We start from the raw sequence: 24,467 nt of genomic DNA on the forward strand, positions 1-24,467 counted from the left end.
CCATGTGCATTTAGTGCTATTTCAATCTAGGGTTCACTTCACTCGACCTCTCACCTCCTATCGTGCTTTCGCTTATCTTCACGTTCCATATATCTCTCCCCATTGACTACCAGGGTCTCGGAGTGACCGTTAACTGAGCTTGCTGTTCCTTTCATCGTATCCGTGAGTCCGTTATTTGCAGCATACCTGGGTGTGCTTCATGTTACTCTTGGCTCGACTCGTTTCACTTCGTCGATCCGGCCAACACCTTCTGCAAAGACATGCACCCCACTTCATGTAAAAGCATAGCAATCCTGGTCTCTCATTGATCCACATACTGCGCCTCGCCGATCATTGTAGTGCCAGGCCGTGAGTATAGCTACAAGGCCTCGGTCAGCGCTGGGCAAGGGACTCCTCTTTCCCGGTCCACATTTCAAGCAAAGCGTCCCTTCAGGCGACCCTCTGAAGCAGCTTACCGCCTTTTCTTATCTGGAGGGCTCGGATGTCTATGGGCGAATTACCATCTAGAGCAGTCGCCAGCATGGATGATCTAGCTTCCGTCGAAGCTCAAGAGGCCAGGCTCCGCATACAGCTCGAAAAAAACACCAAAGAACAGGAGAAAAAGGTCATGGAGCTACAAGAATTGGACATCCGAGAGAGACTGGCAGACCTAGAGACCCAAAAGGCAAGGCTCCGCACTCAATGCAGCCAATCTCATGACGAAGTCACCACCGCGCCCGTACCTAGCATCAAACAAGAGGAATCAGTGGTCGAATCTCAATCAGCCGTTCCAGCTATGGGGTCCAAATTTGAACCCATCGACCTGACTTTGGACGACGAGGTCGGCGAAAGTCAACCTGTGCCCAAGAGCGACCCTGGTATCAGCGCGTGTGAGAATGTCGAAAGCCGCCCTCAGGACACCATCCTCACAGCCCAGCCGTGCATACAGGGGCAAGAAGGTGAAGCTACACAGCCATCAGATCCCAAAATCAACGTGGTCGCGCCGCAGCAGGGTGACCAACGACGAGTCTACGAAGATACGCCTCATTCACCTCCCGTTTGCGAACCTGAAACGACCGAAGTCAGCGGTCAAGCTCCCCAAGCGGCAAGTACCCATACACTGCAGTGTGACCAGGGAGCAGAGCCGGAGAAAGTGTCACGCAAACCTCGGGCAGCTTCTACTCGAACTGCCAAACGAGCGCCATCAAATGCTGATGCTGGAGACACTGCAGCTGTAAAGCCTGCGCCGAAAAGACCGCGGAAGCCACGGGCGAGAAAGCAGAAGGCGGTGGAAGTGGACGAAGAGCCTTACAGGATCGTACAGCCAAAGACGGGATCCGGCAACGATAAGTCAGCCGGAGACCGAGAGCCCAGCCCTGGAGAGGTAGAATACGAAAAGCTGCTGAACAGTAACTGCACGCATGCTCTGGGTGCCGTACTTGATCTTCTGCGGACCTCGATCTTGCCTGGCAGAGATGATCTAGTGAATGGGAGGTTCGAGAACACTCGAATGAAATTGTCCCGCTCTGGATACACTGACTTGCGATACTTTGAGGTCGACGTATTGTCGCTCATGGCTGCACTTGGTGTTCCACATGAGAAGGCAGAAATTGTTGACAGAAAACTCGGTCTATGGAGGTTGGGTTGGCCGCAGTACTATGCGATGTGCAAGGAAGGGGCGACCGAGGAGGAGAAATTAGAGGCTGTGGATGAGTTCGCCGCAGAGTTAGCGCGAAGATAGCCGAAGCCGTGTGAAAGCACGAGGCGACATGGCACGGCGTGCTTGTATGGGGAACGGCAACAGAAGAAGTGGATATCATCATGAACTTCTGCGTGCAACAAGCACGACTCCAGTGACTGAAGAAGGCCGGCTTAGTGGTAGCGAAACCCAGTTATTGAGCAGCGACTCTGCGACAATAGGTCCTCTGCATCACGTATCAGTGCGAGACTCGAGAGCCAAAGGGGGGATGGGGAGCTTGGTGGTTTGGAGCAGGCGTGAAGTATTTTTCGAAGTGCCCTGCTCGAAATAACCCAACAGGCATTCAGAGTGTAGGGCAGAAGCCACATCGCACCAATGCCATCTCGTCTTTTGACCCAATTCTATATCCCGTTTGAAGTGGACGCGCGTACGAGTTCTCTTCCGTCATGGTTTTGCTAGAGTTGTCCGTCAGAGCTCCTTCCTCCTGGAACGTTTGCGTTCTTCCCACCATGTCCTGACTGAAGACACATCGAAGCCCATCTCCATCAACCTCTTTGAGTCGGTGACGAACCAGTCTTGTTCCGACGAGCGTTCGCCCAAGTCGCTCTCATTGAGATGCGCAGGCGTACCATATCTGTTCAGTATCACCTCATCGCCGAATCTCTGCATGACGACGCCCCTGAGTAAGGCGACAGTGCCAACCTTGGGCATGAACTCTTTCGCGTCCACAAACACGGCTACCGTGACGCCGGACTGGCGGTGCGAGATGGTCTGATCATGGATCTTGATGTGTCGCTTCGGTGGAAACGGAGTGTTTGGTTTGTGGATGACAGAAGGTGAGACCCAGCTTACGACGGCTAGGATCGTGCATGTATAGCTGCGTCGCGGGAGGCTTGAACCGGTATCCAGTAAGGAAAAGAGAGTATGCACTGGTGCACGAACTGAAGAGGGTTGTGATGTCGTCCCGGTTGGAGGTTTGCCGTCGACATTAGGACTGGGACGAAAGGAGCTCGGAATATCAAGCTCGTCGACCTTGGTATGATTACGGCTGAGGTTGGATTCGTTTGCTGCCGACAATAACGGCGGTGGTTGACCTGGAGCTGCTCCGACATCGCTTTTCACCTCACTGTAGCAGTCGGGCTTGGATAATGCTGGCATACGTGGTGGTCGTATATTCCGGTTGATGTGCTTGAGTGCTTCTCTCCGCTTTTCAACTTGTGATTGCGATACGGAAATTGTTTCGAAGGAGTCTTCATCTGTGGCGTCGGGGTCATCCTCGTAGATCTGAGACCTGCGCCCATCCCGTGTAGATTTGCGCATGGCCATGGCAGGCTGCTGCATCTGCCTCTTCTTTGGAGGACTGTCCTCTTGACAAGAGGAATCGCAGTGTCTCTTGTGAGCGCCGTGCATGTCTCGTGAGGTTTTGGTGAAGCTGGGCGGCGCCAATCCGCCTCTTGTGAAGGGCTTTCGGGTCGTTGGGTCCATCTCAACAGTGTCCTCCTCTGTCTCTTCACGGATAAAGCCTCCTTCGAGTTCGGGCTCTGGCTCATCGACCTGGTCTCTTCCAGCCCATTCGCAAGCGTCGACCCCGAGGAATACTACCCTCCCTTCACCGTGCAATCTGGGGGCGCTCCTGATCTGGAAACTGCTGACCTCGACAAGATCACCTTTTTGTAGTTCCAACAGCTCTTTCTTGTGTAGATGCCTTGCCAATACTGCTTGAATTTGCAGCTGGCCGTCTGATACTGCTAGACGTAGGCAGTCGCGCACAGTGTCACTGTGAGCGGGTTTCTCGGAGATGTGAGAGGTATGTGCATCTTGCTCTTTCAGGTCATTTTTAAGAAGTCGATCGTCTGCTGTGTTTCTGCGGCTATGGGGGCGGGCTTTCCCGAAAACATGTTCAACCCGGACAACGAGGGTTGGTGGTTTCACGCAGGTACGAAGGATTTCGGCAAAGCATGGCTTTAAGTTCGTCCCGAATATGCCGACAGAAGCGCCCATGCTCGGGGCACTGCATCGTGTGTTGTGCCGTCAGTGTTGGGTTGCAGAGTCAACGTTTACTATTCTAGATTGAAGACGAAGTCTTGAGTATGGCGCGTGACTGGCGCGTGACAGACGCGTCAAGACGCGACTCTGCTTAGGTAATCCGATATCATCTAGCCGTCTGGGTTCCCGTCTGCTCCAAGACAGCCTCGCGGCGACTCTGGAACACTTGCGACGCCCGAACACTCGCTCAAAACACCCTAGCAAGGTTGTGGCGAGGACTACGCACCAAGCCAATATTGAGGCTGCAAAGGTTTGGATGGGCTAGCGCTCATATTTCTTAATCCATACCATAGCCCGCTGCGTGCACGTACAACATTCAAGCCAACCTTTCGACTACAACGGGTCTCATCTGTACTCGTCAGTAAGGTCCGTTTCGGCCTCGATGCCAAATGCCGGAATGTCAAAATCGACCATTGCCGTGTCCCAGTCGGTGCTCCAACCCAAGGAGCCGAAGAAATCATTCGAAAACGGCGGAGAAGGGACAGCGGTGTCGACGAATGTGTTATCACCGGGAAATCCATAGTCATTCGACTGTTTGTGTCCCAGATCATCTGGTATGTCGGCTCCCACAGGGGCGTTCGGACCTTTCGGTACTGAATTGCCAACTGTGTCGGGCTGAGCGATACTTGCTCCATACAGCCATCGAACCACTTCAGCAGATCTTTGTGCTGTGGGGAACCATGGCTGAAGAGCTCCCAACGTCTTCAGAACCAGTTTTATTTGGTGATGACTATTCCCAATCGTCGCAGGGTCTGAAAACTGGCAAAATAGGCACAGCAGAGGAGTCATCGATGCCTGATAGATTAGCCACGTCGCATTCCAGCCTGCAAATTGGCAAGCTTTTCGTCCTTGCCATGTTGTTGCAATGTCTTCGATGAGTTCTCCGCAGAGTTTGTAGCATAGATCCACTGCATGCTTCTTCTCACGGGATAACTTCTCGAGCGGTTCTTTGCGAGTCAAGTACCACAGAAGATACGGTCTGTGGATGATGCTTCTATGCCAGACGTATCGCCATCTCATGAGATTGGACAGGACATCCACGCCCAGGGGCTCTCGCGGGATTGGACTTTTGTCCTTGGTGGAGGATGATTCAAACCAAGCAATATATGATGCATCCAATGCTTGCCTTTCGTCCTCGTTAAGAATTGGTGACGTAGCAAGTGCATCTTCCATCTTTGTGCTAAGGATGCTGAGGCGGATATTCTCTTGGACAAGTTTGAGTAGAACCGGTGATCGGCCCTGCATGGAGAATGGTCAGCAAAATCGAACACTCTCATTAGAAGTGAGGTCTACAATTGGTTCTTGTGGCAGCTTGACTGTTACGCCTGAACTGAGTCGACCCATCGTCGGGCGTCCGAGTCCGTTGGCTGCCCATGAATCGAGCATGAACAGCGACCACCAGATTCTTCGCCGCATTTCTGCGGTCGTCGATACTGCGGATACTTGAGTCGTGTTTGATGCAATTGCTTCAGTGAAGTCCTTGTGTAAACCTAATATGATTGCAAGTCTTAAGGTGGCACCCATAAGCACGTTCGCTTGTGTAGGCCTCTGCAAAACATGAAGATAGAGACCAGAGAGTATTGCTAGAGCCTGGATGACTTCAAAGTGGGCATTATTGAGAGTATCAACCGTCAAGTATTCGCTGGCTCGAGCAAAGTAAGTCCAGTGGTTTGACGATTCGGCAGTGGGGCCAGCAACGACGGTGCCCATAGCCAGAACAGTATTCAGCAAGAGATACCATCGTGAGTCCCTTCGGTGGCCGGCAAGATAGGTGTGCCGAAAAGAGGTTTCATCAAGAAGAGGTACCGATGGATGGACAAATTCGAAGAAAGCGTTGATGAGAGGGATCTCCTCCCAAGCAGCGGACGAAGAGGGATCAGAGAGCTCGCTGGCGTCGGCGAAATGTCTTTGGTGGTGTTCATGCTTCGTTAAAGGAGGATCGCATCGGGGACTTGGTGGCTTCCTTGGTAGACATCCAGGACGCAGCCACTCAATCACTCGCAGAGCAGCGCCGACTGAGGATATCCCCACATAAGACGGCGCTTCGTTGACGGATAAGGAAAGAGCGTTCACATCGTCAGCTATGTCTCGTAGTTCATCATCTAAGGCGGGATGTTCAGCTTCCGGCATAGGTTGGAATCGTTCCAAAACTTCGGCTTCTTCGCTTAACGGACTTGACTCGTCCGCTGTCAATGTAGAGGGTGAAATCTCCTGAGGGGCCGTATTTGTCATCAACAACTCAACCATCCTCTCTCTGGACAGCCCTTTGAGTTTGCTTGGATCAGAGCCGGGAAATAATTGCTGGAAGACCTCGCGGTAGTCTTCCAGATCCTGGCTAAATCTCTCGGCTGACCTTTTGGCATGCGACAGCCTTCTCGTAGCTTCCACATAATGGCAAGATGGTTCTGCTCGATACCTTTGGCAATTGTCACACGGTTTTGAGCCATCGCATCTGATCTTGCGTCTGCGACATGGTTCGCAAGCTCTGAAGTTTGAGGTCCTTCGTTTCGCTGCTTCTTGGTCGGCAGCATTGTTGAAGGCGGCTGAGTTGACTTTGAAACTATGATACATTTCTCATCGGCTCGGAAAAGCCTTTGGAGCTGTGGCAGGCAACATTGTGTGCGAAGACGCAGAACATGGCTGTGGTGGTGTGGTCAAGTTCTAATACCAACCTAGGTAGTGGGTGAATAGTGCGGGGAAGCCTGTGTGCCTATGTGTGGATGCATCAGTGAGTAGCGAGGTCTTTCTCCATACCGAGCAAAGCAGCCAATTCCCTGGACTCACGAGACATTACGGCAGAACGTCCCTGTTGGGCCTTTTGAAAATTCGGAACACAGATACCTAGGTATAATTATCAGGAGTTGGGGCTGGGAACCTACCAAGAATGAACCTCATATTGGACACAGGTACGAGTATCACAGTAGGTGAGTCGCTTGAGGACTAAACAAGTGGTTGTAGTACCTGAGATGGACGAGGTCAGATCGCTTGGCGGTAAAGCTTTGGTGCGTCATATTCCTCGAGTAGCTCCATGGTGCCGTCAGTGTCCGTCTCTACTAGTACCAGCCCAACTGCGTTCAATGCTTCTCTCACGACATTGCACTGCACTCATACGATACCCGACATTGGCTGGCAAACTTAAGCTATCGTTCACTGCATTGACCATGTCGCCAAAGACTCAAGAGCCGCAAATTGTCTCGGTCACGGACCTTAGCTCTGCCGAAGCCAAATGGGTTGCTTTAAAGAAGGTCGACTTCATGGACCAGACAGGCACCTCTCGCTCCTGGGAAATTGCTGTTCGCAAGACAACCTCCAAGTCCGGTGTCGATGCCGTGGCTATGGGAAACATCTTCGTCCACCCCTCCAAACCGCCGAGCACCATGCTCGTTATTCAATATCGTCCTCCGATTGGGAAGTATACCATTGAATGGCCTGCTGGGTTGGTCGACGAACACGAGACACCCGAGGAGGCTGCAGTCAGAGAAATGAAGGAAGAGACAGGATACGAGGGTAAAATACTTCACACTGGACCAGTGTTGGCCAGTGATCCTGGCCTGACCAATGCGACGCTACAGCTCGTGATGATGGAGGTGAAGCTCAGCGAGAAGGAGGACATAATGCCAGATCAGAAACTCGACGAGGGAGAGCTGATTGAAAGAGTCATGGTACCGTTAACTGAGCTATATGATCGACTGCTGAGTTGGAGCGCTCAGGACAAGTACATGGTGGCGGGCAAGTTGTTTTACTTCGCGGCCGGCCTGCATTTTGCGAAGCACGGAGGCTACGTCTGAGATCGCCCAACAATCCTTGCATTAGAAGCACGTCCATCGAATCGGTAAGGCGATGCAACGCACTACTTGACCTGCAAAAGATGATACAGCCCTGGCAAATTTGGACAACTATCTCATCTGAAGTCCTTGCGCCATGGACTGTAGAGAGATAGACACCTCGTGCTGACACTAAGGCCTATCCACTATCAATCAATGTACGAATTTAGCAAGGAAGTCATGGAGCCGTTGAGGGCAGATCATCGGACGCTGGGGGTGTTAACGACAAGGATGACTGTTGACCTAAGTTGTGTTGCCGAACCTACTCCTCATTGTCATCGACATGCTTGCTATGGCTTTCAATGAAGCGGACTACATGCTAGACTCTATCCAAGCCATCAGCCTGGCAGCACTTGGCACAACAGCTACTCATACGACTTGGCTGATGAAGAAGGGTACGACGGGCCGCCAGATTCGCCTTCCGGTCGGCAAGTACATTCTCGAGGTCTGCACCGCAGTCGAAAAGTCTACGCATAATCCGCAAGCGAGCGCACATCAGCTGTCCGTCGGGGGTAGGATGTGTGGATATGGTACCATGGACATGATGGCGGAGAGAGCCCGCTAACATGCCTGATAGAAGAGCTGCTGGGATACATCTACGACCTGCTTGAACTACCTGGTAGACGTTTGGCAGAGGTAGCCCAGACAGTGTCTGTCGACAAAGATACCTCTCGCCGTGACCATTCCCACACTTCCCAATTGGTGGGACTTAGTGCCTGTCATCGAGCTGTCAGACTGTTTCAGGATCTCCTGGACCATATAGTCGTGGCACCGTCTGCGCAGGCGACAAGACGCCTAACTTTTTCCAAGCTAGATAAGTTAAAGTTCGTAAAACTTTGCCCGAAAAGCAGCACTTTCCGCGCACACACATGGTCCTGGTCTGTTACAGTATAGCTTCTATGGCTCAGTTGGTAGAGCGCGGCACTAGTAATGCCGAGGTCCACGGTTCAAATCCGTGTGGAAGCATAAGAGTAGAAAATAAGTATTCTACAACGGTCTCGAATTGCTTTTTTTTGGCCTCCTTTGTGTAGGATACCTTTGGCCAAGGAGCTCGGCACGGAGTCTGACGCTGGACCAATCTGGATTGGACAACACCACAGACCGCGTGGCCCGATTGACGGGGCGGCGGGCGGGTGTTTCTACTTCTTTTTTCTCGCTATCTTCAACTTCGAAAGGCCACGCAAGAGGACAGCTGATTCAGGGTGACTGAACAATGTGAACCCTTTCCCCTGTAACCGCGGATTGAGATATGGCCGGTCCAGTTTGCACAGATGGATTTTGCGACCTCTGGAATTCCACTTGCGCTCACTTCGATATCAACCGTGTCTCCCAGTCCCGTCTGTTGGATCGGCCCAGGCGAGAATGTGCCTCCCACGGTGGTGTTGCATCCGTCTCTCCGGCCCGGTTGGTGTGTCCACGAGCAGTGAGTTGGGTTGTAGGCTTGAAGCCATGTGGTAGGCGACGAAGTGCTGGTTTCCAGCATACCCTGCACCACGTTGACAAACTAGCATACACCATCCCCAATAAGGTACCATTAAACTTGCTCACCAGCCAAGACGGTGCCCATTGAGCAAAGTTAACAACCTCGAGATACTATCAGCTCAATGGGATTGGATTCGACGACTACGCAGCCGACATACATCTCGCGTTCGAAAGGCATCCTGTTGGCTCCTTGCAGAGTCCGTTCCAAAGAGCGACCCTTTGCGAGATCGTTTTATACCAAATGCTAAAGATATATTCGATCCGCCCTCAACGACCAGAGGTGTTCCTGCGGCGGCAGACAGCTCTTCATTATTACCCCTCAGTGCTCCGTCCTAACACTCTAGCACAACAGCTCCCAGGCAGCTATGAAACATTCTGCACACATCTGGCTCCTAGGCCTTCTGGCCACGGTCTCGTTTGCCGGCGAAACAGGTCTAACAGGCTTCCACGCCAACATCTATGACCCATACTGTGCTACAGCATGCTTGCGATCACTCAACGGTATGACGCTGGATTGCTCCAGCGAAGGCGTCACCGTCGGCATGGTGACCTTTCAAACGTCGACGGAATGCTACGCCCAGAACACGCCTTTCCTGACGAGCGTTGCATGGTGCGTCCATACCAAGTGTGCCACCCACCATCCGTCGGCCTCGCTTCTGGAATACTGGTGGGACATGCAGGTCACAGGCCAGAAAGCCGCTGGGGTCGAGGCCGTGCCTGCGAAATGGACTTACGGCGACACCCTCGCCCATGTCACCGAGGCTCCAACCCTGCAACTCAGTGCAACAGATACCGTCCTCAACACGACATCTCTCGTCGCGCCTAGCACTTACGAGATGCAGTACAACGTACTATACGGAGTCCAGCGCGAAGGAACCGTCGAGAACGGATACGGGTACGTCGACCCCCCCCCACAACAGAGCTCTAACTTAGCATGGACTGACAAGCACCCCCCAAAAAGTATCGCAATCCTCGTGACGGGCTTCGGTACACCCGTCCTACTCACTTGGCTCGGCTACGTCCCCGTCATCTCAACGCTCATCCACAACCTGAAGCCGCACCTCGTGTGGCCAAGCACAATCGGCACTTACCACGTCCGTCCGCTGCCGTACCTTCTAGGCAATGCCCCCACGGTCGGCCAATCCCTGTACATTGCGCTGTTCATCATCCTGAACATCATCCTAACATCGGTCAACTACGAGTCCCGCCAGCCCAACGCATGGTACGCGACCCGGTGGCGCGAAATCGTCGCCTTCGTGCTGTATCGGACGGGCAACTTCGCGTACATCATGGCCCCGCTCGTCTTCCTCTTCGCCGGACGTAACAACATTCTGCTCTGCAAGTATCTCACGAACTGGTCCCACTCAACATACATTCTGCTCCACCGCTGGATCGCACGCATCTTCACATTCCAAGCCCTCCTCCACTCCGTCCTGGCGCTGGTCCTATACTGTGAAGAAGGCATGTACGACATGGAACACACCAAGCCATACTGGAGCTGGGGCATCGTCGCAACCGTATGTACCGTAGTCCTCTGCTTCTTCAGCGGCCTCTACATCCGGGCATTGTTCTACGAAGCCTGGCTGCTGGTGCACATCGTCCTTTCAGTCATCGTCGTCGTCGCCTGCTGGTACCACGCCTACGACTTGTACGCTTATCTCGGCGGTTACTGCTACTGGCTGTACGCGGTGAGCGCAGTATGGGCGTTCGACCGGGTCGCACGGATCGTGCGTGTTCTCCATACGGGTCCCCGTCGCGCGGTGGTGACGGAACTCGGCGGCAATATTAATGGCGAGGCCGCCTACGTACGATTCGATATCCCCGGCGTGCGTTGGGGCCTCGAACCGGGGAACCACGCGTACTTCTACTTTCCAACACTCCACCCCCTGCGGCCATGGGAGAACCATCCGTTCTCGTTGCTACCCACGGCGCTGCTCGGTCAGTCGCATTATCTTGGCAAAACGGCAGACAGGCGCAGCACAGAAGACGATCATAATTCGACGGACCAGAAGCAGATCCAACAGGTACAAATACACCACGGAGCGGATGCGGATGCGCATGCCGACCCCGAGAAAAACAAGCACGGCGCCCTCACCGTCACCGCACGAACGCACACCCGATTGACGAACGTGGTACGAGACGGCCCTCGTCCTCATCCGACCGCCCCCACCGCCGGTCTGACGCTTTTCATCAGGAAGGGCAAGGGCGCCAAGGGGATGACGAGACTGTTACACGCAGACCAGAGCCTGCTCACCTTCATTGAGGGCCCGTACCCCAACAACAATCGTGGCACGACCCAAGTCCTACGCTGTGACCGCCTGTTACTCATCGCCGGCGGCATCGGCATCACCGCCATTGTCCCCTTTGTCGCCCATCATCGAAACGTGAAATTGGCCTGGAGCCTCAAGGAGTCGGCAAAGTGCCTGGTCGATGAACTACTCGGCGTAAGCACAGTAAACAGTGTTCTCGGCGCGCTCGCCGACGCCGACAAGGAAGTCCGTATCGGTAAGAGACTCGATATTGCCCGCCTGCTCGCTGCCGAGGTCGAGACAGGCTGGCAGAGTGTCGGCGTGGTCGTCTCGGGTCCCGGTTCACTGTGTGACCATGTCCGTGCAGCGGTTGTAGCGGCCGCGAAGCAAAATCCAAAAACCGTGTTCGAGCTGGAGGTTGAGGCGTATTCTTGGTGAAGGCCACGTCGTACACTGTGTCCGAGCTGGAGATACTGTGTAGAGGTGTATTCCTGGTGAAAAGCCGTACGCCGTTTCCAGTGAAACAGCTATTGGCCTTCACCTTCACCAGGATTCACTAAGAGGACTACAACCTGTGAGCAGAAGCAAGGAAGCCAGGCACCAGGTGGTACGTACGGTAAACAGGCCAAGCTCAGCCCGCCAGCTTAATACTACCTAGGTATTAGTTGTTGGGCAGGACTGTCTTAGAATACCTTGAGTAGCAAAGTACTACCATACCTTGGTACACACGATTAACGAGGCTGTCATTACCTTAAATACCTAAATATGCATTACTATCTCGCCATAGTATATACTATGACAGCCTCGCGGACCTGTGTACTTGTCGCCCCCGATCCGTAATATGCCCTCAATGCCAAGTTAGTGCCAAGTAAATCTGTCCTGAGACAAAGTTCGGTGAGCCATCAAATCTGTGAGAATTTACTGTAAAAGGAGGTGGAATTACCGAACGAGGAAATACCTTACCTAGGTAATCAGAAGGGGGTTCTTGCTGTGCATGCCTCCCCGCAGAAGGTCTGAAGGACCTAAGATGCTTCCCACTCTCCCTTCTCCCTTACAGCCGCAATAGTGACAACAGCAGAGCTTGAATCTCCTTCGACCCTGGGCGATCGCCCGGACACCCATTCAGTGTATCCCAATGACATCTCAAGATCTCGGGTCGGCGCTGCTCTCATTCTCTCCGAAGCAAGTGTGAGCCGCTGCTTGACCGCTGAGAGCGGACCTCTCCATAACCGGTGTTATGTGTATGGTCACGTTCCGTAAGTGAGTCTAGATCTTCGGGTAAGATATCAAAGCGGGTTTTCCGACGTTGCTTCTTTTTGGCCTCAGTAGCATCTTCTTGGGGCGGTGACCGGGGAGATCTCTCTAGGTGACGCCTTCCTGGGCTCTGATTTGAATCAGGAGCATGCCTTCCAGAGGTCACTCTTGTGGCTGTTGGGTGTGCAAAGCGTACTGATGCCTCCTGGCTTCTTCCGTTCAGGCCACCATTGGATCGGATGGTGGCCCAGATTGAGGATGGGGGAGCCTCTGGAATGAACAGCGTCTGCGCTTCGTCGCCTTGAGAGGGATCAGATGTATGTTGCTGGCTGGGTGCATTTGAAGTCTTGGAGCTCGTGGAGGCCCTCGCCGCGAGTGCTTGCGCCGCCGCTTGATGGCGGGCATAAGCATCCGGTCTAGGAGCACGTATTCCCTTATGACGTGTAGGGTAACGTGGGTTATATCGAGCTTTCCCATTCAGTAAATTTGGCACACTAGAGATGGGTCTTTTGAGCAATCTGATAGCAGAGTCGATGCGTGCTGCAGTTTGGCCTGAGACTCCTGCTTGAGCTTCCGCATTGGCTTTCGAGCGGTTGGTGGTCTTCGATGAGTCGAAGAGTGGATTTTGATCATGAGACATTCGGCTTGGAGGTGCGGAAGACAAAATCGAACGCAGTGCCTCAAGTCTCCGGTTCAGTCGGTCCTTTTGTTGACGTTCATCTTCTGGATCAATCGCCCTTAGTGCTCGAGCCTCTTTGATCCATTGTTCTAGCTCCTGCCTTGATCGGCCACCTTCCAACTGCCGCACCTGTTCTGCGAGAACGTTCCAGGTTTGCTTTGTGCGAAGATCCCCATCGAACCACAAGAGCCGGAGGACTTTCCAGATTCCCACCTCGTCGGATGGATATGACAGCACGAGCCTTCCACTCTGGACTTCCAAGGACATTATGCGCGGTTTTAGCTCGCCGGCACCAGTTCAACCCACGGAGAAATAGTATGCCAATGAAGGGAAAAGAAGGGTTTCCTGTTTGTGCCTGACTTCAGTGTCTTGTGCTTCTTGGAGAGGGTCCACTAAAGTGAAGGTCTGTAGTCAAGACGCCAGGGCGGTGTTAGATGTCCTGTGAGCCGGTACAACGCAGGAAAGAAGGCCGGAATTCATTCAGATAGAGAGACCGCCTAAAGAGTATGCACTCAAATACTGTCTCATTAAAAAATGCTGATTGTAAAAAATGCTGGGAACAAATGGCAAACAGGATAAAAGCAATATCAAACAGATAGGCAACAAACTTGGGAGTGTGGTAGGGGCTTCTTCAAGGCAAACACCTAGGCCAAATGCTCCTGCCTTGGGCTTTTCGAAAGGGAGCATCCTGCTTGGTGTCCAAGTAAGAGGAAGGTACGTACAATCAAACAACGCACAAACAGCAGCAATCGAGCACTTACGTACACGCTTGGCTTTCTCCCAGTGTTGCTTGAAGAAAAGATGGCACAGGATCCAGGGGAAGCCATGGACTGTCGCTGACCACTCGCAAATCTGAGTTGCATATCGAGTTTGTGAATCCCAGTCGGAAAGCGTATATCGGCCAGATTCCATCACTGCGCATCTGAAACCACAACCCAGTTCAAAGATTATACATTAGCAGAAGAGAAATATTGTATCCACAAAGACCGTATCCACAGAGCTAGCCGTCATCAATGGACAATCATCTGCCTTGACTGTATCGACGCATCCTGAACGCTCAATATGAAAACATATCCAGCAACAAATGACCATCACAACCACAGCTGAAAGAAGCAAGAAACAAAAGCAGAACGCCATGCTTGCTTTTTCCCTTGGTTCAGAAAGACCGACATCGACAATCCTACCATGCTCCCCACTAGAAAGCATCTTCGAGTGGACAATCAACCGAATCATGTCCATCCCTTTCGCACAATGCGCACCATTTCTCCGGGTCGATCACACCGCTAGTCCGGCCAGCGAGCATACCCGCCTGGATGCCTGTCCCTTCAACCATTGCTGGCACCTTTGACGGTGTTGAGGTGGGTGTGGGATTATCCTTGGCAGGCGGCGTAGGCGGTCTATCCTCCTCTTCGACTGGGGCTGACGGCAGTGTTGGCGCATTCGTACCCGGTACTGTGTTGTTACCTTTCCGACTGACCAAAGGTGCAGGTCTGTCCGAGTCGGCACCTGACAATATTTGGCTCTGATCTCCGCTACGCCGGAGTCCTTCGCGAACGACGTCTTTGCCGCTTCTCTTGCCCAGACTGCCCTGATCATTGCTCTTCCCTGGGCCGAACATATTCGAGCATGTCAGGATATCATGGCCGCTCTCCTCACAGATTTCGCACCACAATGGCGCACCTGTGCTCGAAACATCAGTCACGCCATCGTCCATGTGCTCATGATGCTTTGTGGGAGATGCGCTTCGACGGTTAGGGTCCTGCCATTCACGTGCATTGCCCTCTGGACCCGAGCCACGTCCAAGCACAACAGTCCGCTGACTGCCCGTGGTTCCAGTACTGAGGTGCTTCCGATCCAGCTCCTCACTATTGCCCCGAGAATGACCGCCAGGAGACCTGATCGCCGTGTGCAGACCAAACGCGGCGCCTGGCATTGGGAACTTGGAGAGCGCAACGCTGTTCCGCAAATGCATCACTTCGTTGGCGAGTTCCTCCTCATGCGCACTTTTCTGCTGCAACAGGGCCTCAAGATCGTGGATCTGCTGTCGTAGACTCAATCGATTCTCTTCGTCGCCATGCTCAAGGTCCTCCTTCAATTTCCTCGCAAGTCCGTTCGGCTTCGAGACATTTCCATTCAACTTCGGCGACTGCTGGCTTTCATTCAAAGTCTGAATGATCGCCTTCAGCCCTCTAATCTCATCATCCTTCGCGCCCAGTTGGGTTTTCAACTCGTCCACATCCCCAGCCGAATATCCATTCAGCTGGTCCTCGGTTTTTAACCGCTCCCTCTCTCTGCGCAGCTCGCTTCTCGACCTCTCGACCTCGCCACGGAGGAACTCGACTTCCCCACGAGCCTCGGCCTCGCCTCGTCTTGCATCCTCGAGACCCTCCTCGAGCTCCTGCACAAGTTCCTCAAGCTGCTTAAGCTGCTGGGCCACGGACTCGACATCCTCACTCCGATCCTGCAAGTTTCTCACTTCCTCAAGCAGTTCATCAACCCGCTTCTCGTACACCCTTTCCGTCTCCGTACTCGCCATTTCCAACGTATCAATGGTCGACCTGAAATCCGCTCGATTGGCATCGAACTCGGCCGTAAGCAGCTTGATTTTCTCATTCTTCTCCCTGACGATCTCCCTGAGCGCCACGACATCGCGCGGTAAATCATCGTCCTCATCGTCGCCGGAGCGCTTACTTCCCGCCTCCAGGCTTGGTAGTATCTTCTGCAGCTCGCTGAAATTCCTTTCCACCTCGGCAAAGTTTGCGCCCTGATCACGTAGTTGCCGTCTCGCGTCGTTCAACTCGTCACTCAAGTCCCTGATCTTGGTCTCATACTGCTCAACATTCGCACTTCTACTGACATGCGGCGTCGGCGTCGGCGTACTCTCCGCGTCCTCTGCAGTTTCATCGAAACTCGTCTCGGGCCCTAGCGACGGACTCGCACCACTTCCTGCACTTGGGGTTGCCGTACTTTGTCTTAAGCTCTGACCGAAACTCGTTGTGGGCCGCTGACCCGGCCTGTATTGCCCATTCGTGCTCTTGGCCATGCCGATCCCACTGGGTCTCGTCTTGGGCGTCGTCAACGCCTTCCCCGCGGTCGGCGTGGCCGTCTTGCGCAGTGGACTCGCCGGACGCGGCAAGCTCTCTCGTCTCAAGGGCGGTTTGAGCGCGGGACTCGCTGCGCCGGCCCTGAGCCCGGGCCCGACTGACTGACTGAAATTCGGCTTCGCGATGCCCGTCCCGTGTGTCCGGCCACCCTGGTTGAAACTGCTCAGCCTCGTGGGTGTCGGCGTCCCCGGCCCTGGACTCGCGCGGACACCCAGACCGACGCCGGTCTTCTTGACGGCTTTTTCCAGCGGCAGGAAAATCCCCGAGCCAGGTATTGTGGTTTTGAAGTAATATTTCCCATCGACTTCGCCCGAGTTCTTGCCCCTGGGTGCGTATTCGTTCGAGAGCTGGACACCTGCGAAAATGCCCTTCTTGCCGGAGACGGGGCCAATGAACTTGACGACCCCGTGCATGTCGCCGGGGACCATGACCGTGTCGCCCACGCTGACGTTAGCCATGGTTGTGTGAATTTGTACCTCCTCTTCAATGCAGTATAGAAATCGTTATTCCAATCTTTTGGAGTGACTAGTCGGTGAGTGGATTTTTCGTTGGGCGAATGGAGATCGTTTAATAGGAGACGTCGTGATCCGTGGTAGTCATGGGCCGCAGATCGTCTCGCATTGACGAGGCGGGATGTGCAAAGGTTGCGATCAGGAGTGCGCAGGCGGCGGGCCGACTGTTAATTGTGTGAGGATGCGGTCGTAGTCGTATGAGGAGGAGTAAGGATGTTTATCGAGTCTGAAGCAATGCGATGGTTGCTGGTTGCACGGATAGATGCGGGTAAACAAAGAAGTGCATCAGAGATGGGACATAAGTCCTGGGTAACGTCCCGATGGTTCGCTCACGTTGACCACAGTGACTACAGTAATCGTGGATCCCTTATGAGGGACTCCGTAATACCCTCCAAGCCCTCCAAGCTTGATGTCCCAGACCCTGCATGACTTTTTGGGCAGCCTCATGGCGACGAAATTGTTTGATTCGCTTAGCAGAAACGACCCTAAACATATGGCGTCTCTCACCCATGCTCGCCATGATAATCCCAGGCGAGGACACGCTGTACCACTGCCATGGTATCGCTATGATGGGCTTGCTTCGACCTCCACGAGATTGCACGCGCCACGCAAATGCTGCTAACGTCGCCTCAGCCTTATCAGCAAATTGGTCCCAGAGCCATGAATGATGAATGTCCTTTTGAAAGACCCTTCGTACAAGCTGAGTGCCTACAGAAACTCCAGATTATATCCAAGTTACTGGATTGACCGCGCATGGGCTTTTGGGACGAAAAAGCAGAGCCTTGACACAAACCCACCCGGTGATGTCCCTTTCTTCCTACAATTGCAGTCTGAAAGTAGCAACTTCAAACGGCCGCAACTCAATGTCAATGCTGATCTTGTTCTTCCCTGTCATCTTCAAGCTCTCTAAATCATCCTCCAGAACGTTGGTCTTGAAGACCTTCTTGACCGGTAGTGTCGTCTCAATGGTTCCCCTGCTCTTGCCACCCATACTTTCGTAGACTCTCAGGATCACACTCTGTCCAGATCTTTGTGACAGCTCTCCTCGGGACACGTCCTCATCGTCCTCTCCTCGCTTGATACAATCGAGCACCAACGATTTGGCACCGTTAAGGTGGATTGCATTGAAGAGTTCCTTAGGTCTGTCATCGACTAAAGAAACCAACTTCATCGGATGGTTGAAATTGTACGCAGCCCGAACGGTGTTGGCGCTGAGTGCCCCCTGATGTGGCATGATAGCCCATTTGATATGGTGTCGTCCCATATCAGCATGCGCATCAGGAGCCTTGGGTGCACGGATGAGCGACAGCCGCATGAGGTTGCCGCATGTCGCAAACCCATACTTGGAGTCGTTCAGGATGGAAACACCATAATCGGCCTCGGATAAGTCGGCAAACTTGTGACAGCATACTTCAAACTTGGCCATATCCCAGCTACACACATCAGTACTTAGTCTCACGGTCACGCTAGGACGAGACTTACCTGGTATTGTAATGAGTCGGCCGGCGGATGATGCCATACTGGGTCTCATAGCTTGCTTCGGTATTGACCACGTCGACGGGGAATTCCACCTTCAAGAACTTCATGTTCTCACGCCATTCAACTTCAGCATCGACCGACACGAACCCGACATCGCTATCGCTATCGCAGGCGTCAAGGCTGATTGTTGTTTTCACCCAGCTCTCTTTGCTGACTTGTGTCTTGGTCGCCACACTGACTCGGTACGGGCCCTTCTCAACAATTTCGGAAGCTTCTGACTTGAGCTCTTTGCGGGAGTCTAGGTGAAAGACCTCAACATCCCAAGCTTGCCAGTACAATGGCTTGTCGTCGAATATGACCAGTTGATTTGCCTTGCCACCTTTGGCAATCACTTCTCGATCTGCTTTCAGATCAATCAAGGAAGTGATAACCCCTGCCTCGACTTCGATCTGGAATTTGCTGTTCTTCAACATGAACACGCCCTTCTTGACCTCCTCAACGGATGCCGTGGATTGAATTGCCGATGCTGCATGAGTTTTGGAAACACCTGGACCGCCAGAGACAAATGTATACTTCTGTTCCTGTGATCCGGCCTGAACCTGGGGAATGGGTACCAATTCAGATCGCTTCCAGGGAGCAGTGTTGACGGCCGCTAGTTGAGTATTTGCCTTGATATGTTTAGACAGCCCAAGCACTGTGAGCGCTTCTTCCTTGACCTTCTCTCCCAGTTTCGCATTGTGGGCATAGAGTGCATCAGAGTCATCGTAGCACATCTCGATTGAGCTACCAGGGAGGCAGTCATGGAATTGACAAAGAAGCACATTTTCCCATATTTCGTCAATTTCTTTCTTGGGATATTTGTAACTCTTGCTCTTCAAGCTTGCTAGGGTTGCCAGATATTCGATATCATGCAACATGACTTCTTGCTTCCGGTTGTTCAGTTTGTTGTTGGCTTGAGTGGTATAGGTGCCTCGGTGTAGCTCGAAGTATAACTCGCCGTACCATGTAACGAACTTGGTGCCATCGGCGGCCTTCTTCTCCAAGTTTTCGAAGAAGTCGTTAACCGATTTGCCCATCTGCACGCGTGGCAGCAATCCGGTGGTGTCGCTGAGACCGCGACATCTTCTCAGCTTTTCGAGCATCTCCCTGGTGGGGCCTCCGCCACCGTCCCCTTTTCCAAAAACAAGCAACGAAGTGTTGTCTTCGTTCAAACTCTTGTGCTGGGTAACGCTGCGCTTGACGTCTCCGAAATGGGCGTCCGCTGTGTATGTCTCGCTCGGCGCCATGTGACAAATGACCTGGCTTCCGTCCAAGCTCACCCAATTGAACGTGGTGTGTGGAAAGTTGTTGATATTGTTCCAACTCAATTTCTGAGTAAAGAACCGAGACATGCCAGCCAGCCGACATATCTGAGGCAGCTGGCTTGAGTATCCGAAAGTGTCTGGAAGCCAGAACGTCTGGCACCTTTCACCAAAGTTGCTCTCGAAGAATCGTTGACCATAGAGAAATTGTCTGACCAGAGACTCGCCACTCGGCATATTGGTGTCATGCTCAACCCAGCTCCCACCAATTGGCTGGAACTTACCCTCCTTCACCTTTGACTTTACCCTGTCAAAGACGTACGGATAGTACTGCTTCAGCCACTTGTATTGCTGGGCCTGACTGCACGCAAACCTGTGTTCCGGGTAGCGATCCATAAGATCACACTGGTTGGACCAGCTCCTGGCGACTTTGCGCTTGGTCTCAGCCCATGGCCACAACCAACAGGTATCAATGTGGCAGTGTCCGATGGCATAGACGATGCTCTTTGCGTCCGAGTCATAGACCTTGGAAGAATCGACATTTTTGCCAATGTACTTCTGCGCAATCTTGCGACCTTCCTCGATTGACTCGGCAGAGCCGTTACCAGCAATAAAGGTGTCCATGATCTGATTGCATACCACGAGTGCTTCGTGCTTCTCCCAACCGTCACCTGGGAATTCCCTTGCCGCATCTCCAATAATCCAAAAGTCTACATACAGCTGGCGTGCCGCAAGATTGACGTCCACAATCTGCGCCTTCCATAATGTATAGTATTTGTTCGGATCTGGGGGCTGGATGCTGTCGCCACCGGGGGCATTGCCGAACATGCCATTGCAGGCCATCTCGATGTAAAAGGTGTGTTCCTTTCCATCTCGCCAGCTGTCTGGAAGTATCCATTCTGTGCGGTCTCCACCACCCGTCAAGCCTTGCAGCGGATTGCCGTCGTGCGTCCAGACAAGTCCCTCGTTATTTGCATCCCAGTGGAATTCCAAATGCTCTCCATCACACATATGTTCCGGAACCGTAAGTTGGACTTTGAACCAATGGGTTGACCACGATGGGCCGAAGGATTCTCCACGATGCGTAGGTTTGAAGGTGTGAGACGTTGCCTCCTTGAAGGTCGGCCTCGCAAGATTCGGTGGGGAGTAGACTGAAAGCTTCACATGGTCGTCGTCGTCGCAGATGTTGTGGTATAGCTTGCTGCGATCAATTAGCTGCTAGTTGTAGACGCCCATTGGACTCAATGACCTACTCAAGAAGGCTCTCCTTCTGGTACTGACCGCCTGATGTGAACTGTTTTAGGCGGTCTGTGTATATGCCTTCTATTTTCTTGCCCACAGGAAGTGTCGCCCGCTGGGGATAGGCGGATGTCGAACGAGAAGAGGTAGACGTCTCACCGCCCATGATTGCTTGTTTCGTGGGGTGGTCGCTCAAAGGAATGGAGGCTCATGCACTGAAAGACAACTGCGGATGGCAATGGGCAGGAGGGTAAGTTTAGCCCAGTGTATTGAGCATGAAGCAAGCTATCAAGTCAATTACCACTATGAAGCCAGCTTGAGGTGTACACAGTATAGTAGGACAGGACGGTCAGCAGATGTTGTGGTTTCATCGATGTCCTGGTGCGGGGTCAGCGTTGTACCTGCACGACCTGTTCCTGCTGTCGCTTCTCCAACCATGCATAATGACGAGATTAGCAGTAAGACCCGGTTAAAGTACGCGTATGTGGGTGGTCACTGGTAGGCATCGTGGCGGGTCAACCCACAGGTGACCACAGGCGGGAGTTCTACAGGCGTGAGCTTGCTTCACCATCTTATTCGTTCTCTAAATTACCTTATGTATTCAAATCTATATTGCGAGCCATCGGACTGAGATCTATGCCCCTTCATGCCTAGAGTTTAGTTCCTCAAGTATTGGGGTGCCTCAATCAAATTCCTATCAGATCCACGAGGCTTCATCATCTCCTGTAAACCGATCCATGGAATGCATCGTGCTAGTCGTCTGTGTTGGACCGACAAACACAATACTCTGCTTCAACTTCCTCCGCCGCTTCTGAGACGTTCTCCTCGTCAACTTGCGCTTCGCACCCTCAATAACGCCGACAAATTGAGTCTGTCCATTCTGGTAGGCATGCACAAGGTCGACAGATATCCCTCGCTTATGGCTGCGCTGTATGTCTTGTAGTTGCTGTTGCTGCTGCTTCTTTTTGGTCTTCTTCGACCAGATCTCTGCGCCATACACCTGGTAAGGGGTAGCCGGTTTCGCCAAGTGCTTCTCTCCTGGGACTTTCACTTCCTGCGTACCATGCTCGTCCACCTCACGCTTGGAACGGGATATTGACCTTAGCAAGCTGGAAACCCCTTGCTGCAGACTCGATCGTGCACTACTGCGCTGCGATTTCTTCCGATCAGGAGCTTCTCCGGTCATAGCAGGCCATTTAGTCGTGGCATAGGACATGATACGCTCTTTCTCTTTCTCGGTCGGACTCTTCCTGAGTCTGAAGCTCGTTCGTTCCCATGGTTTATTTGACCCCGATACAGGACTTCGGACGAAGTCGTCGTCTAGCCATTTCTCCGACCATTTGGTACCAGGCGCGTCTTGCGGTCCATCTTCAGCTGCATCACCCGGACTGGCACTTTGAATGTCAGAATGCATCTCCCATTCAGCCGAAACCGGGCTTGGAGGACCTGAATCTGTTAGACCTAGCGGAGGCGGAAGCAGGTCGGACTCGTCGACATCTGATATACTTCCGGACATGGCATCCGGTAGCGGAGGAGTCTGCGAAACAGATAATGACAGCTCGACAGATGAGACTTGCGGAGACGGAGGCGCTAGATTATCGTAAGCTGTTTGGCGGTGGTGTTCCGCTGAAGATGCAGATAATGGTGAGACAAGCTCATTCCGTCGCTCTTGAAGAGCACGCGAGAACTCAACAAAGGTCGGTGCAGTCTTGTTGCCCAGCGGCACACTGCTCGCGGGCAGGGGAGGAGAGTGGACAGAAAGGTTGGATGTGCTATGTCGGGAAACGGGAGGCGTAGGCGGCTGCGGTGAGGGAGCCTTACTGATACTCATCCGTTTGATAAGTAGCGGCGCAATGGTATCCCGGTAGGCCTGTGGCGCATGTAATGTGGGCAACGGAAGATCGTCGATCAACTCCTGATATCCATTGTACATGCGGATAATGTTTGTAATTGACGTGTCGGTGCTATACACGCTCGAGGATCGTCTCTTTTCAGAAGGCTCAAGCGGCAGGGGTTTGTCTCGGTCAGATGGGGTCGATCTTCCCGATTTATTGTGAGGGACATCCAGATATAGACTGCTTCGCGATCTGGACGTTGCAAGTTCCAGTCCCTGCTTCTGAAGCTCCAGTAGCGCTGCGGAAGGTGGTGGAGGTGTCATCAGCCTGCGCTGAGCAGAGCTTGGTGGAGGAAGCATTTCTACTTTTGTTATGTCGGTAAAGGGGTGTCCTGTATCATAGTCTGCAGGGTCAGGCATTTTCCTGCATCAGGCGCACATGGAGTCTCGAGCCATAGGTACGACCGGGGTTTTTTGTCTGCCCAGCCGGGGGAAATCTGCGCTCGCCGCAACGAGGCTGCAGGTAAGATGACTGCGGGAAGACAAAGAATGCCGCTTTCAGCCGCCCAGCGGACAGCCGGCTCGACACAACTATCAGGGTAGTCATTGTTCTGTTGAGCTTGCCTATCAGTGAAGACTGCATGTTCCCAACGCCGAGGGCGAATGTCTCATTGTTTGAAATTGTCGAAACGGCTTGATGAAGGATATTTTTAGGTGAAGTCGGAGTTGATGTCGCCCACATTCCTCATGACTCCGAAGGCACTCGGAACGTCTTCCAAGCCGGAAGACTAGCTCACAAATTTGCAGCTTTGACCAGATCTTCTTTAGTAAGTTCATCAGTTGGCCTTCTTATTTCACCCAGTCGTCCGACCTTGCGTAATCGAATAATCATCTCCTCATCACCAAAATGGCTGTTGTGTTCGAAAGTCGGTTCCTGGTCATACGCCAAGCGAGCTGCATCGACCAGTATTCTGGCAGTCATGCCGAACACCCTGTACCTCGATAATTGGTCCAGGTGATCAGCAGCAGCCTTTTGTCCTTCGTTTCTTTTGGGTTTCGATACAATCTGGTTCGTGACTGGGACAAAGAAATTGTGCATCCGCCATTTGTTCTGATGCCAGTCGGTCCAGGCGCCCTTGTACCAGTCGCTTGGCTGTCCGGGAAGGTCAAACTGATCAGGTAGATCTTCATGGTACAGAAAGTTGCGGAATGGCGCTGAAAATACAGCGGCCACTTCTCGAGCGTCCAACCGAGGAAGTAGTTTTTCCGCCACACTGGCATCGAGTCCTGTCTCCGGGTCATAAGAGTGTAGAAAGGCCACACATGGCCGGACGACGAGTTCCGTCTTCGCTAGATTTGTAGGCATTTCGCAGAGGTGCTCGACTTTGAACGGTGGCGGTAGAGCACTCTCGCGTCTTGGAAGTCCAATTTCTTCGGATGCTTCACGTCTGGCGGCTTCAAATGCAGTCTCACCTTCTTCTGCCTTGCCGCCAGGCAAAGCTGCATGGCCAGAGTACGAATTCAGAGTGCTAGCTCGCATGGTTATGACCACCCTTAGCTCGCCGGTGGGATCGGCGAAAAGTAGCAACAAAACAGCAGCCTTGCGAGATAATGGCATCGATGGCCATACTGTCTCTGGAGGCGTGTATTTCTTTAATCTTTCAAGAGCGGCCTATTGACGTTATGAGTGTACGAGTCCTCTGAGAAGCGTGTACTCACAGCTGATGTCGGCGAAAGAGGTGCCATCGTCTTTTGGTGGACTTGTGACGTAAAGCTTCTCCAGTAA

The 24,467-nt window shown here is 52.9% G+C and overlaps 10 protein-coding genes and 1 non-coding gene across 11 annotated transcripts; 4 read left to right on the plus strand and 7 right to left on the minus strand.

Moving 5' to 3' along the window:
* Positions 1 to 520: 520 nt before the first annotated feature.
* PV05_04331 (uncharacterized protein) lies at positions 521 to 1,720 on the plus strand (the record flags this gene model as incomplete). The annotated part of the gene is made up of 1 exon (XM_013460731.1): positions 521 to 1,720. One exon carries the CDS (start codon positions 521 to 523, stop codon positions 1,718 to 1,720), a length of 1,200 nt encoding a protein of 399 aa, XP_013316185.1.
* A 73-nt stretch (positions 1,721 to 1,793) lies between these two features.
* On the minus strand, positions 1,794 to 3,719 carry PV05_04332 (uncharacterized protein). Its single transcript, XM_013460732.1, has one exon. It carries the CDS (start codon positions 3,677 to 3,679, stop codon positions 2,147 to 2,149), a length of 1,533 nt encoding a protein of 510 aa, XP_013316186.1. The 5' UTR covers positions 3,680 to 3,719; the 3' UTR covers positions 1,794 to 2,146.
* A 180-nt stretch (positions 3,720 to 3,899) lies between these two features.
* On the minus strand, positions 3,900 to 6,553 carry PV05_04333 (uncharacterized protein). Its single transcript, XM_013460733.1, has 2 exons — positions 5,018 to 6,553; positions 3,900 to 4,963 (listed from the first exon to the last, which is right to left on the minus strand). Exons 1-2 carry the CDS (start codon positions 6,293 to 6,295, stop codon positions 4,070 to 4,072), a joined length of 2,172 nt encoding a protein of 723 aa, XP_013316187.1. The 5' UTR covers positions 6,296 to 6,553; the 3' UTR covers positions 3,900 to 4,069.
* A 6-nt stretch (positions 6,554 to 6,559) lies between these two features.
* On the plus strand, positions 6,560 to 8,400 carry PV05_04334 (uncharacterized protein). Its single transcript, XM_013460734.1, has 2 exons — positions 6,560 to 6,630; positions 6,683 to 8,400. Exons 1-2 carry the CDS (start codon positions 6,609 to 6,611, stop codon positions 7,510 to 7,512), a joined length of 852 nt encoding a protein of 283 aa, XP_013316188.1. The 5' UTR covers positions 6,560 to 6,608; the 3' UTR covers positions 7,513 to 8,400.
* A 41-nt stretch (positions 8,401 to 8,441) lies between these two features.
* Positions 8,442 to 8,514, plus strand: PV05_04335. The gene has a single exon. It is a non-coding gene; the product is annotated as a tRNA-Thr (tRNA).
* Positions 8,515 to 8,678: 164 nt separating this feature from the next.
* On the plus strand, positions 8,679 to 12,109 carry PV05_04336 (uncharacterized protein). Its single transcript, XM_013460735.1, has 2 exons — positions 8,679 to 9,925; positions 9,992 to 12,109. Exons 1-2 carry the CDS (start codon positions 9,396 to 9,398, stop codon positions 11,715 to 11,717), a joined length of 2,256 nt encoding a protein of 751 aa, XP_013316189.1. The 5' UTR covers positions 8,679 to 9,395; the 3' UTR covers positions 11,718 to 12,109.
* Positions 12,110 to 12,447: 338 nt separating this feature from the next.
* Positions 12,448 to 13,479, minus strand: PV05_04337 (uncharacterized protein; the record flags this gene model as incomplete). Its single annotated transcript, XM_013460736.1, has 1 exon — positions 12,448 to 13,479. The coding sequence occupies one exon, from the start codon at positions 13,477 to 13,479 to the stop codon at positions 12,448 to 12,450; it is 1,032 nt and encodes a 343-aa protein (XP_013316190.1).
* Positions 13,480 to 14,129: 650 nt separating this feature from the next.
* Positions 14,130 to 17,148, minus strand: PV05_04338 (uncharacterized protein). The gene has a single exon (XM_013460737.1). The coding sequence runs from the start codon at positions 16,772 to 16,774 to the stop codon at positions 14,408 to 14,410; it is 2,367 nt and encodes a 788-aa protein (XP_013316191.1). The 5' UTR covers positions 16,775 to 17,148; the 3' UTR covers positions 14,130 to 14,407.
* A 346-nt stretch (positions 17,149 to 17,494) lies between these two features.
* Positions 17,495 to 21,194, minus strand: PV05_04339 (uncharacterized protein). Its single transcript, XM_013460738.1, has 3 exons — positions 20,862 to 21,194; positions 18,311 to 20,809; positions 17,495 to 18,261 (listed from the first exon to the last, which is right to left on the minus strand). Exons 1-3 carry the CDS (start codon positions 21,011 to 21,013, stop codon positions 17,646 to 17,648), a joined length of 3,267 nt encoding a protein of 1,088 aa, XP_013316192.1. The 5' UTR covers positions 21,014 to 21,194; the 3' UTR covers positions 17,495 to 17,645.
* A 350-nt stretch (positions 21,195 to 21,544) lies between these two features.
* Positions 21,545 to 23,101, minus strand: PV05_04340 (uncharacterized protein; the record flags this gene model as incomplete). Its single annotated transcript, XM_013460739.1, has 1 exon — positions 21,545 to 23,101. The coding sequence occupies one exon, from the start codon at positions 23,099 to 23,101 to the stop codon at positions 21,545 to 21,547; it is 1,557 nt and encodes a 518-aa protein (XP_013316193.1).
* Positions 23,102 to 23,474: 373 nt separating this feature from the next.
* PV05_04341 (uncharacterized protein) lies at positions 23,475 to 24,427 on the minus strand (the record flags this gene model as incomplete). Its single annotated transcript, XM_013460740.1, has 2 exons — positions 23,475 to 24,353; positions 24,401 to 24,427. The coding sequence occupies 2 exons, from the start codon at positions 24,425 to 24,427 to the stop codon at positions 23,475 to 23,477; spliced, it is 906 nt and encodes a 301-aa protein (XP_013316194.1).
* Between the last annotated feature and the right edge of the window lie 40 nt (positions 24,428 to 24,467).

The sequence above is a fragment of the Exophiala xenobiotica genome, assembly GCF_000835505.1.
Source record: "Exophiala xenobiotica strain CBS 118157 unplaced genomic scaffold supercont1.3, whole genome shotgun sequence".
In the NCBI taxonomy this organism is placed as follows: domain Eukaryota; kingdom Fungi; phylum Ascomycota; class Eurotiomycetes; order Chaetothyriales; family Herpotrichiellaceae; genus Exophiala; species Exophiala xenobiotica.